This window comes from Terrapene carolina, unplaced genomic scaffold, assembly GCF_002925995.2.
Source record: "Terrapene carolina triunguis isolate 2854851 unplaced genomic scaffold, T_m_triunguis-2.0 Scaffold120, whole genome shotgun sequence".
Taxonomy (NCBI): domain Eukaryota; kingdom Metazoa; phylum Chordata; order Testudines; family Emydidae; genus Terrapene; species Terrapene triunguis.
This window is the reverse complement of record NW_020664471.1, coordinates 1,237,370-1,250,261: the sequence shown is the minus strand read 5'-3', so window position 1 is coordinate 1,250,261 and position 12,892 is coordinate 1,237,370. Positions and strand designations below refer to the sequence as shown.

Genomic DNA, 12,892 nt, shown 5'->3' with positions numbered 1-12,892 from the left:
TCAAAGAACTGTTTGGGATAACACATGTGAAGTTCCTAACTTCCAAGATTTACATTAGTCAGTATCCTAGAAAATTTTACATACAATCCTACAATAACACACAAACAATCAAGCCTAGCAGTATTAAACTTAATTCAATAAAAGTTTAACTTAATTCCATAAGGTTTCTCCAGGATATTGCAGGTAATTGCCCTAGTGCTAGTTAGGAGGGTCCTGGGGGTGCCCACCAGCACTTTGGTAGATGCTGCCTTACACAGTGGCTTTGCTGACACAAAAAGGTTATGAAATATTACAGCTTGAAAACTGTTTGTTCAACAATATCAGCTATGTAAAACAAAAGACTGTCCTCCTCTACCACAACTGCAGAATTTATTTTTGAGGCAAGGTGAGTTGCAATTTAAATTAGCAAATCATGAATCACACCTCTATCATCTAGCTCTAAATTAAAATCCACCTTAAAATAGCCACGATAGTTGCAAATTAAACACTAAGCATTTAAGAAGGAAGAAAAATCAGTGTGTGTAGTAGCTTGCAATCTTTCTACTCTTTACTGTCTTGAGCAGTGATTGTCATGGGGAAAAACCATCCTAGGCTGATAGGGGCTGAGAGGTTGCATACTCTAATCCTGAGGAGAAAGAAGCGGGTACCAGTCCCTCATTTTGACCATGCAGTCAATTATGTAACAATATTAGCTGACTCCATGGAACCACTATGGTAGAGTGAGGTAAAATAAGAAGTGGGGGGACAGTCCTCTGATCAGAGGATGCCCAAGGGGAAAAAGACACTCACTATAATGGGTGAAATTGGTGTTCCCTCAAACTGGAAATAAGGTGTACATTTTTGACAGTGAGGGTAATTAATCACTGGAACAATTTACCAAGGGTCATGGTGGGTTCTCCATCACTGGCAATTTTTAAATCAAGATGGGATTTTTTTTTAAAACATATGCTTTAGGATCTTAGGGGGCAGGGGAAGTCCTATGGGCTGTGTGATAAAGGAGATGATCACAATGGTCCTTCTCGCCTTGGAATCTCTGAATCTATAACTAATTTGTTCTTCTGTATTTATCATTCAGAAAAGTCAATATTTAAAATTATTAACCTGATATCATTGTGCAGAATAAATGCATTTTAAATAGGTGCTGAAAGTGAGAAGGAAAGTTGGGGGCATTTCTGAAGTGCTACAGCTTCCGATAATGCCATTACTCACATCACAAGGAGATATATGGGATAATTTAGAGTATGCACTGCAAAAGAAATCCCCTTGAATCTTTTATTACTTAATTATTCTTTTCAGGTCTTTCAGACATTATTTCCTTTGATCTTCTACTCCATTCTTTCAATATCAGCATAATTTTTAACCAAATGAAGGCTGTAAAATCTCTATCTTTCCGAAATAGTGCAGATCAGAACTCACTTTGACCACTATATGAAGGTATGGGGTAAGGTCAAATACTAAGAACCGAACTCTCTCTGAGCATAAATAGCACATTTTAACAAAGATCAACAATTACTTCTAATCAGTTTTCAAGGTTTAAAATCCAACAAGCTATGGAACATTAAAGTTCAATATGAGGAAGCTTCCAACATTATGAAATAGAGGATTCTGATCCTAAAACTATATTATGTTTCCAATATAAACTAGTTCACAGAAATAAGGTAAGTCTTTACAAGCAACAAGTTATGTACTGCAAGAAAAACTTTGTTGTTTTTTTTGTTTTGTTTTTTTAAACAAGTACTGTTGGAAATACTTTCACAGGATAGAACACTAAACACAAGTTCAGAGGCTTAGTTAACCCTTCTTCTCGTTAGAAATACTAGCATAAACCCCCCCTCCCCCTCCCACACACACATCTTGATGCGCACAGCAAGTGTGAAATTATCTGAATACCGGTGTTGCAGCCAGCCTCTTGGGTGGCCCCAGGACCAGCTACACCCAGGCAGCTGGCCTCGGGGCCCACCCAAGCAGCAGCCGATGCGACTGGCCCTGGGCACCGCCTGAACAGTGGTCCTGGGGCGGCCGGAGCAGCCGCCAGTGGCCCCCACGGGCTCCGCTTCCCGTAAGGCTTAGTCAGGGGTATTTATGATACAAGTCATGGACAGGTCACTGGCCGTGAATTTTTCTTTATTGCCCGTGACCTGTCCATGACTTTTACTAAAAATACCCATGACTAAATTGTAGCCTTAACTATAGGCTATTGTCAGTATTATTGGTATTTCTAGTGGGTTAGTTAACTAGTTTTCCAGGTTAGATCACTAACTATTGCATGAAATGCAGTCAGATTGTATGAGGTACCTTTCAAAATCAAATGTTATTTTAAATATTGTGGTTGCATAGCATGGCTGTAAAGTTCCTATGCCAATATTTCCTGGGCCCTGGCATAGGAGGAATAGACCACAAGAAAATGGGACCTAGTCAGGGCACCCCCAAACATTGGCCAATTGCTAGCTGCTAACAATAGCCTAAAATGACTGTACATTATCTGGGGGGGGGGGGGGGGGGGGGGGGAAGGGAGAAGGGCAAAGAGTCAGGCCTGACATTCCCATGAAAAAGGGAAAGCAAAGGTGGCATAATGCCACTTTTTGTGCAAGGTATAGTTCGGGGTTATACAAATGTCCAAAACCCAGGAACTGGAAACAATGGTTTCTTGCCCCAGCAACACTTAATTAACTGATTTCCCTCTGCAACTGCATCCAAGTAGGATGGTTAAATTGAATGTTTCTGATAATATAATTAAAAGCAAAATAATCAACAATGTTGATATTTAAACCGTCTCTCTCTGTAGGTACTTTTTATGGCTCCTTCCTCATAACCTTCGAGCCCCTCCCAGTAATAAACTTCACAACCTGAGTTAGGGCCTCTGAGTATAATGAGACCAAAGCAATACAATCAAGATCAAAAGAATAACTGCTTGACTGTTTTTCAACCCAAAATATAGAGCACAGAGAAATTATTATTATAGTGCAATCAGTGTTTGTGCCAACCATAATTTTATGTCTCCTTACAATCTAGTTTCATCTTATGAAAATTAAGAATATAAAATGAATGTTCAAGATCAACTAAATTTAACTATAATGAGACTAATGTAGCTCATTTCTAAATTTCAATTCTATTGCTTACGGGGTCTTCAAAAGCAGCTAGTTTGCCTCATTCTGCTAATGGAGCTTTTATTTAACAGTTTATATTAAGTCCTTTTGTATTTAAAGTCCGTATTTATTAAAAATGTCCTGAATATGCATTAAAATTGAACATATTGTTAGAATAGTGCATGAAAGACCACCACAAGCAACAATGATACTTTTCTTGTTACAAAAATATCTTCCCCACCTCTCCTTTCCTTGGGCCTGTGAGCTGCTCCACACTGCCACAATAGCTACAGGTGTGTTTTCAGTACAGAGGGCAAGCCCAGTGACAGCATTTAACAGAATACATAGTGCAGTTAATAAATGTCAATTTAATTTTTCAGGAAACCTATTCCACTGATTAGAACAAACAGTAAACAAAATCCTCCTTCCTCCCCCCTTTTGAATTTGAAGGATCATTTCAAAGCTGGTGCCAACCTGGTCTGTAGTCAACTGTTTACCCAATGATACGTATGCAATCTGTTTTCTGGGAAACGGGGATTAATAGCTTTTTCACAGCCAACATTAAGTCACAACACTATTGACAATTTCCTTCCAATGAACCCATTCACAGAAGAATCGTGCCCCCTCCTTCCCCACACCAAGCATTAGTGAAATACCCGGCTTTGCTTCATTGATGTAGAAGTGGGAGAATGATTGTGTGCTTCCAAAGTCAGTGGTTTAATTTTGTGTGTGCACGCACACACATGCATGCGCCCGTCCGGGGATGGAAGTGCACTGCAAAACTTTTAGGGGGAAGGTTTCTTTTCTGAGCTACCCAGCCAGGAGCCTCACATGACAAACAGACCAAGTGAACAACCTTAAAATAAAACTATTCAATTTTCCTCTTTCATGTGCACCCCTTAAAATTGAGTTATATCACTTCTCTCTCTCTCTCTGTAAAAAAAAAAAAACCCAGACAAGTCACCAGCAGATAGACTTCTTCCCTCATTCACTAAGCTGTTCCCTTAGAGAAGGGGCTAGCATAGGAGGAATTCTCTTTTACCAATGTCCCCACCTAGGCTCTTATGGGATGCTGTCATTTCCCTAATGCTACTCTGCTAGCTCCCTTAGCACCAGCTTTTATCCAGAAAAGGGTTGTCTTGGTTAAAAGATTACATGGAAATTGAACTCAGCTTTTAGCAGCCATGTTAACAATCACGATATTGACTGTGTGAGCAGTTCGCATACACAGACACGGGTTGTGTTCAGTACCATGTCAGCTGGTTCTGGGTAAACCCTGGGATTTAGTCATGGTCCAGCTAGCATGATATTGAATCTGATTTTTCCCTGTCTACCCTCACTGCAAGGTCATGGTCCACATCTAGTTAGTTAACACTATTCCTCAAGATTGTGTTTTAACTACATACTTTTCTAACGAAGACAAATGCTTCCTGGCTGAAAGCAGTGGCTATGAGCATTGAGTAGCATCGGGAACATAAGAACAGCCATACTGGGTCAGACCAAAGGTCCATCCAGCCCAGTATCCTGTCTGCCGACAGGGCCAATATCAGGTGCCCCAGAGGGAGTGAACCTAACAGGTAATAATCAAGTGATCTCTCTCCTGCCATCCATCTCCACCCTCTGACAAACAGAGGCTAGGGACACCATTCCTTACCCATCCTGGCTAATAGCCATTAATGGACCTCCATGAATTTATCTAGTTCTCTTTTAAACCCTGTTTTAAACCCCTGTCATGGGTTTGACAGTGTGGAAGTGGGGGCTGGAAAAATCCAGAGTATGACCATAAACTATTAAATTTCAAGCAAAATAAACCCAGATTCAAGTTTACTTAATCGAAGAATCTTATACTTAAACAAATTGATTGGTTATAACCTCTTTTAAGAAGACAATACAGTTTAGGTCGGGGTAGGCAAACTTTTTGGCCCGAGGGCCACATCGGGGTTGCGAAACTGTATGGGGGCGGGGGGGGTTGGATGGTGGGGGTGGGATCCTGGGGGGGGGGGGGGGGGGGGGGGGGGGGGGGGGGGAGGGGGTGGGGCAGTCAGGGGACAGGGAGCGGGGTGGTTGGATAGGGGGTGGGGTCCTGGGCAGGGGCGGTCAGGGGACAAGGAGCAGGGGGGATTAGATGGGCCAGGGGTTCTGAGGGGGGCAGTCAGGGGGTGGAAAGTGGGAGGGGGCGGATAGGGCGTGGGGGCCAGGCTGTTTGGGGAGGCACAGCCTTTCCTACCCGGCCCTCCACACAGTTACTTGACTTCCCCCCGGGACCCCCTGCTCCTTATCCAACCCCCCCGCTCCCCACCCCCTTACCATGCCACTCAAGCAGCAGAAGCTCGCAGCCCCACCACTCGGCCAGAGCCAGCCATGTCACTGCGCTGCCTGGCAGGAGCGGCGGGCCAGAGTGCTGGCGGCGCGGCGAGCTGAGGCTGCGGGGAAGGGGGGACAGCAGGCTAGGGGCCAGTGGCTAGCCTCCCCGTCTGGGAGCTCAAGGGCCAGGCAGGACAGTCCCGCGGGCCGTAGTTTGCCCACATCTGGTTTAGGTGAAACTTAATGAGCAACATAGAAGGGAAGCCAATTACAATACAACTGCAAACAAACCAACACAGTGAGGTAAAACCCATATCCTGTAGAACACAGTTTTAATAGTTGTTGCGTGTAATCAGTCAATGAGCACAATACATCACACTATTCAGAAACATATAACTGCCTCCCAAGTCTTGTGTCTAACCAACTAGACAAACTACTTCTAAATACAGAAAGTATTTTGAAAGATTTTACTACCTCTCGCCAACATTCTGAAATGTGCTGTGCAGGACTCAAACTGATTTTTAGGCCTTAATTCAACTGTGTACTAAAACTTTATTTCCTACCTGTAATGTACATGTGTGACTGTCGGTCGTCTGTAGCCAAGAATCCAGGTCTGGATGTCTATAGGTTCTGCATTAGGGTAAGCAATGGTTGTATCTATCACCCATTGAAGACCTTTTGATTTGCTCTCTATGAATAAAGTGGAAGAAATAAGATGGGGTGTTAAAGTTAGACCAAATTATACTCCATTGGCTTGACATCCATTCTAATGTTACATTTCCTTAATATTACCGTATATACTCGTTCATTAGCCGGTTCGTTTATAAGTCGACCCCCCAAAAAGGATAGGTAAAAATAGCAAAAACTGTATGACCCTTTCATAAGCCAACCCTATATTTCAGGGGTTGGAAAACTTTGGCTCCCAGCCATCTGGGTAAGCCGCTGGCAGATCGGGACATTTTGTTTATTTGAAGTATCTGCAGGCATGGAGTCCCTCAGCTCCCTGTGGCCGCGGTTCGCCGTTCCCAGCCAATGTGAATGGTGAACCTCGGCCACAGAGAGCTGAGGGACTCCATGCCTGCAGACGCTCCAAATAAACAAAACAACAGGGTATTAGAATCTCCAATTCAATTATTCCATAGAGTTTAAAATCACCAAATTTTGGTAGACCCATTTATAAGCCGACCCCCGCTCTTTGATGAGTGACTTTTTTTACCAAAAATATTCGGCTTATGAACGAGCATATACGGTATATCACTTAATTTGTACAAACATTACTTAAATCCCCCAAAAAACAGGTAGATCAGGAGAAAGACTAAGGACATGGTGAATTTCATTATACGTAAAATCCCAGAAATATGGTCAAAATCTCAATGTAATTACTAAACAGTCTAACAACTAGTGTAATTTTTATTGACATGATCTATGCCTTGTGTCCCAGCATGCCCACTGTTTCACTTTGTTTTGATACTTTGCTTTTTATATGTATTTATACAGAAAGCCACAATATTTCTTTTAAAAAAAAATTAAAAGTTCCCTTTCCTACATTATTAAATAACACCACCATAGATTATCAAAACGGATACATTTTTTTAAACCTAAAGTCATATTTAACTATTTATGCAGTTTACTTTTTCATTCAGTTCATTCCGTATTTCATTCAGTTTGGGCAGTTTAATTTGCTGCTCTCTCCTCCACGAGCACAAAGTTGCAACATTTAGTTTGCAAACAATGCAGACAAAAATATACAAAAAAAGTTTAAAAAATTAATTTCTTTTAAAACATGTCGGGAGAAATATGTCTGTTAGCGTTAGGTTTTTGTAAAAGCCCTCCTTCCCCTACACTACTCCAAAAGATGGGGAAAAAACCATACCTAAGCCTAAATTACTTTTTAGATTAATATATTTATTGGCTTTCCTACCGCATTCACCACTGTATTATCTGAACATACATAAATTATTAATTAATTTACCCTCAAGACACCCTTGATAGGTAGGGAAGTATTACTGTCCTCTATGTACTGAGAGAGGGGAATGGAACCACAGAGATTAAGAGATCTGCCTAAGGCCTGGTCTACACTACGAGTTTAGATTGAATTTAGCAGCGTTAAATCGAATTAACCCTGCACCCATCCACACAACTAAGCCATTTTTGTCGACATAAAGGGCTCTTAAAATCTATTTCTGTACTCCTCCCTGACGAGGGGAGTAACGCCGAAATCGACATTGCCAGTTCGAATTAGGGTTAGTGTGGACGCAATTCGACGGTATTGGCCTCCGGGAGCTATCCCACAGTGCACCATTGTGACCGCTCTGGACAGGAATCTGAACTTGGATGCACTGGCCAGGCAGACAGGAAAAGCCCCGCAAACTTTTGAATTTCATTTCCTGTTTGCCCAGCATGGAGAGCTGATCAGCACAGGTGACCATGCAGTCCCAGAATCGAAAAAGAGCTCCAGCATGGACCGTACGGGAGGTACTGGATCTGATTGCTGTATGGGGAGACGAATCCATGCTATCACAACTCCGTTCCAAAAGACGGAATGCCAAAACATTTGAAAAAATCTCCAATGCCATGATGGACAGAGGCCACAACAGGGACTCAACACAGTGCTGCATGAAACTTAAGGAGCTGAGACAAGCGTACCAGAAAGCCAAAGAATCAAACGGACGCTCCGGGACAGAGCCGCAGACATGCCGCTTCTACGCTGAGCTGCAGGCAATTCTAAGGGGGGCCGCCACCACTACCCCACCCCTGTCCGTGGACTCCGATGGTGGGGTACTCTCAGTTGCCATGCCTGAGGATTTTGCGGACGGGGAAGATGAGGAGGAGGAGGTTGAGGAGAGCACACATCACACTGTTCTCCCCGACAGCCAGGATCTTTTTCTCACCCTGACTGAAATACCCTCCCAATCCGGTATCCCAGACCATGAAGCCATAGACGGGACCTCTGGTGAATGTACCTTTGTAAATATAAAACATGGTTTAAAAGCAAGCATTTTTTAAGGATTAATTTGCCCTGAGGACTGTTTGCCTGTGGCTGAAAAGAAATCCTCCCTGCAGTTAGCCAAGCAGTGGGGGGGAGGGGGGAGAAGAACATCAGCTGGAGATACTGCTGCTGCAGCCCCTGTTTAACCGCCCTCCCTCCTCCCCAAGTTCCATAGCCTCCTCACCCAGACGCCCAAGAACTCCTCACCCAGACGCCCAAGAACGCGGGGGGGGGAGGGAAGAAAGGTGGCTCCGGGCACCCAACCACTCCACCCCAGTGGACAGAAGGCTGTCATTCAACAAGTTTTGAAGTGGCCTTTTCCTTCCCTCCTCCCCCCCGGGCTACCTTGTCAGTTCTCTCCCTATTTTTATAATCAATTAATAAAGAATACATGTTTTTTAAACGACAGTGACTTTATTTCCAAGCTGTGATCGAAGGGGGGAGGGCGGTTGGCTTACAGGGAATTAGAGTCAACCAAGGGGGCGGGTTTTCATCAAGGAGAAACAAATAGAACTGTCACACGGTACCCTGGCCAGTCATGAAACTGGTTTTCAAAGCTTCTCTGATGTGCAGCGCTTCCTGATGTGCTCTTCTAATCGCCCTGGTGTCTGGCTGCGCGTAATCAGCGGCCAGGCGATTTGCCTCAACCTCCCACCCACCATAAACGTCTCTCCCTTACTCTCACAGAGATTGTGGAGCACACAGCAAGCAGCAATAACAATGGGGATATTGGTTTCGCTGAGGTCTGAGCGAGTCAGTAAACTGTGCCAGCGACGCTTCAAATGTCCAAATGCACACTCTACCACCTTTCTGCACTTGCTCAGCCTATAGTTGAACAGCTCCTTACTACTGTCCAGGGTGCCTGTGTACGGCTTCATGAGCCAGGGCATTAAGGGGTAGGCTGGGTCCCCAAGGATAACTATAGGCATTTCAACATCCCCAACAGTTATTTTCTGGTCTGGGAAGTAAATCCCTTCCTGTAGCCATTTAAACAGACCAGAGTTCCTGAAGACGCGACCGTCATGAACCTTTCCCGGCCATCCCATGTTGATGTTGGTGAAACGTCCCTTGTGATCCACCAGTGCTTGCAGCACCATTGAAAAGTACCCCTTGCGGTTTATGTACTGGTTGCCTTGGTGGTCCGGTCCCAAGATAGGAATATGGGTTCCGTCTATCGCCCCACCACAGTTAGGGAATCCCATTGCAGCAAAGCCATCTACTATGACCTGCACATTTCCCAGAGTCACTACCTTTGATAGCAGCAGCTCAGTGATTGCGTTGGCTACTTGCATGACAGCAACCCCCACAGTAGATTTGCCCAGTCCAAATTGATTCCCGACTGACAGGTAGCTGTCTGGCATTGCAAGCTTCCAGAGGGCTATCACCACTCGCTTGTGAACTGTGAGGGCTGCTCTCATCTTGGTATTCTTGCGGTTCAGGGCAGGGGAAAGCAAGTCACAAAGTTCCATTAAAGTGCCCTTACGCATGCGAAAGTTTTGGAGCCACTGGGAATCATCCCAGACCTGCAACACTATGTGATCCCACCAGTCTGTGCTTGTTTCCCGGGCCCAGAATCAGCGTTCCACAGCATGAACCTGCCCCATTAACACCATGATGTTCACACTGCCGGGGCCCGCGCTTTGAGAGAAGTCTGTATCCATGTCCTCATCACTGCGCTGCCATCGCCTCCTCGCCTGGTTTTTCAGCTTCTGGTTCTGCATAAACTGCACGATAATGCGCGAGGTGTTTACAATGCTCATAACTGTTGCGGTGAGCTGAACAGGCTCCATGCTTGCGTGCTATGGCGTCTGCTCGGGCAATCCAGGGACATTTACCCATAACCACCCGCGACAAATTTTTGGCCCCATCAGGCATTGGGAGCTCAACCCAGAATTCCAATGAGCAGTGGGGACTGCGGGAACTGTGGGATAGCTACCACAGTGCACCGCTCGGAATGTCGATGCTTGCCACGGTACTATGGACGCACACCACCAAATTAATGTGCTTAGTGTGGACACATGCACTTGACTTTATACAATCTGTTCCCCAAAATCGACTTCTGTAAAATAGGAATAATTTCGTAGTGTAGACATACCCTAAGATCGCATGGAAATTTGTGGCAGGCCTCGGAATAGCACATTCCCAATCCAGCATTTTAAGCAAAAAAGACCAAGAGAAAAATCATTCCCTTCTCCAAGTCTCTTGGAGTGGAATGAACAAAATTTTCAAATTAAAACCCTTTTCCTTTCCAGGAAACTGAAATAACTCAAAAATACAATTTAAAAAGTGCATGAAGGTGTGAAAGTGAAATGAATTATATTAAAGAAGGTTTCAGAGTAGCAGCCGTGCATCCGAAGAAGTGGGCTGTAGCCCACGAAAGCTTATGCTCTAATAAATTTGTTAGTCTCTAAGGTGCCACAAGTACTCCTGTTCTTTTTATATTAAAGAAGAATGCTGTATGTACCTTTAAGTAGAAATGAGAAATGCTGCAATCCATGTGGCAGGAAAGCAGACATTAACTGCTTAATGAATTGTTCCACTTAAGGGCGATTGGTGAAGCATTAGCCTTAGATTGATAAGAGTTAATAAGGAAGCAAGATATGCATATTGTGCCCCATGCAAATTTTACAATTTTGCTCTCTCTGTCCCTTTGTTTAGTTTGCACCCTTTTATCTGTATAAATAAGACTGTTTGAATCTTGCAGGGGGGCTCACATTATCTGAATGTATTAGCAGAGCGCTGTGCTAATAAAACAGAGTGGTCTGACAAACTATGAGTCCTGAGTCTAACTTTGACAATTTGGAGGTCCTACCGAGATGGCAACCGTCTTCACTGGGGCCGTGTGATTCCTGACCATTTTTGTAGGATGACCGTGGCAGCCGGCACCTGGGCATTTGGCCCAAGCAGTCCTCCTCCTGAACGGAAGGGCGCACGACCACAGTGAGCTCTACGCCATCGAACCTGTTGGTTCCCACTCTGTTCTGGTAGGGATCCCGGGATCTGACATCAGGAATCTGGTCAGGTAATTATTTCTGTGTTTTGTCTGGACTGAGGACTGTCCTGTCTCTGTGTCTATCTGTCCTCCTGTGGAGTGTTTGAGTCTGGGTGCCATCTCCGTCCGGGGATCGGCCGACCAAGGGCTTCCTGTCCCCGCGGTCTGAGTGAGTGAAATCTGCACAATCGCAGCCGCACCAAACCTTGGGTAAAACCCTTGGTGTGAAAGCAAGGGCGATTGAGGCAGTAGCCTGTGGGCTCCTTTTGTGTGTTGCACCGGGCATCGCTCTGACGAACCCGAATTTCCTTCTTGTGTGATTGGTGTGTGTAAAGTCCTCCTGTATTGGTAACCAGACGTATAAGTCGGGACAGTTCCCTAAAGGAACGCCGGTTCTGTATTTTCTGTATTTTAGGAAGGGTCCAGACTCCTGTAAATTTCTGGAAAAATGGTCTAGGCTAACTCAGGGGAATACCAAAACTCAGTGGCCACTGTTCAACTCTTGGAACAAAGATCAAGTGGACGTCTTAAAAGACAAACTCGGCCAACCTAAAACTAAATTGGCTAAAGAAGAGGTTAATTGTTTCATATAGTGGTGGGAAGAGGCAAATCGTAGGTGAACAAAATCAAAACTCGCCTCTCTCAAATATTCAAATAATAAGTTAAAAGCTTTATTAAAAGCCTCCTCTCCCACCACCAGACCGAGCGTTCCTCTTTACCCCGTTCTCCAAAAGAAAAAACAACAACCCCGGATCGATCCCAACCCCCTTCATACTCCCCTCTCATTGTAGAAAGGATAAAACGCCCCTTGTTCTGTTCCCCTTCATTGTCTGCCTCAGAAACTGATTCTTTAGTGTTCCACTACCAATTCAGCAAGGAGGGTGGGCTCCTCAACTAGCCCCCACCCTTCCTGGTCCCTTTCCTTGAACATTTCTTTCAAAATTGTGAAATGACCACAATATCACTCAAAAAAACAACAACAAAAAACGGTTCATTGGAAAAAGCAGGATCGGGCCCAGACAAGCAGGCAAGCGACAGATAAAGAAACTGAAAAACAGGTTGGAAGCCCTAAGGGCATAGTGTCAGGAGTAAGTGCAAGCATGAAACCCTGGAACAATACTTAAAATGGTGAAATCTGAGTTGATAAAGTTGTCATTTTGGGAGATAAACAAGTGATTTAAGGAAAGAGAGTGAACTGGAGAGAATTAAACAGTTAAACTTTGTGCAAATGTTAAAAAGGACCTTGTTAAAAGAATTCTTGGTTTCTTTGCAGCCATTCTAAAGGAAAAATGGGCCCTTTTCCAGAGGAATGTCTGTAAATAATCCAGGTAAAGAGACTATCTAATTAAAATCATTTGACTATGAACAATTTAGTCAAATTTGCTAAAAGAACATAAGGGGGGAGGGGGGCTCTATTGGAACTTAACTGCCCCAAATGTATAAAGGTAATGTAATCTATGTACAGCTATGTAAAAACAAAGCAGTGTAAAAGAATTGTTAAGGAAGAGAAAATGTGTATGT

At 44.1% G+C, this 12,892-nt stretch overlaps 1 protein-coding gene across 2 annotated transcripts in view; it reads right to left on the bottom strand.

Annotated features, from left to right (window-relative positions):
- Positions 1-12,892, bottom strand: part of LPGAT1 (lysophosphatidylglycerol acyltransferase 1) — a 155,963-nt gene that overhangs the window by 47,895 nt on the left and 95,176 nt on the right. For both annotated transcript variants that reach the window (XM_026652544.2, XM_026652545.2), the window contains one exon: positions 5,954-6,080. In XM_026652544.2, the coding sequence (XP_026508329.1) occupies positions 5,954-6,080 (127 nt within the window). The remainder of the gene's footprint in view (positions 1-5,953; positions 6,081-12,892) is intronic.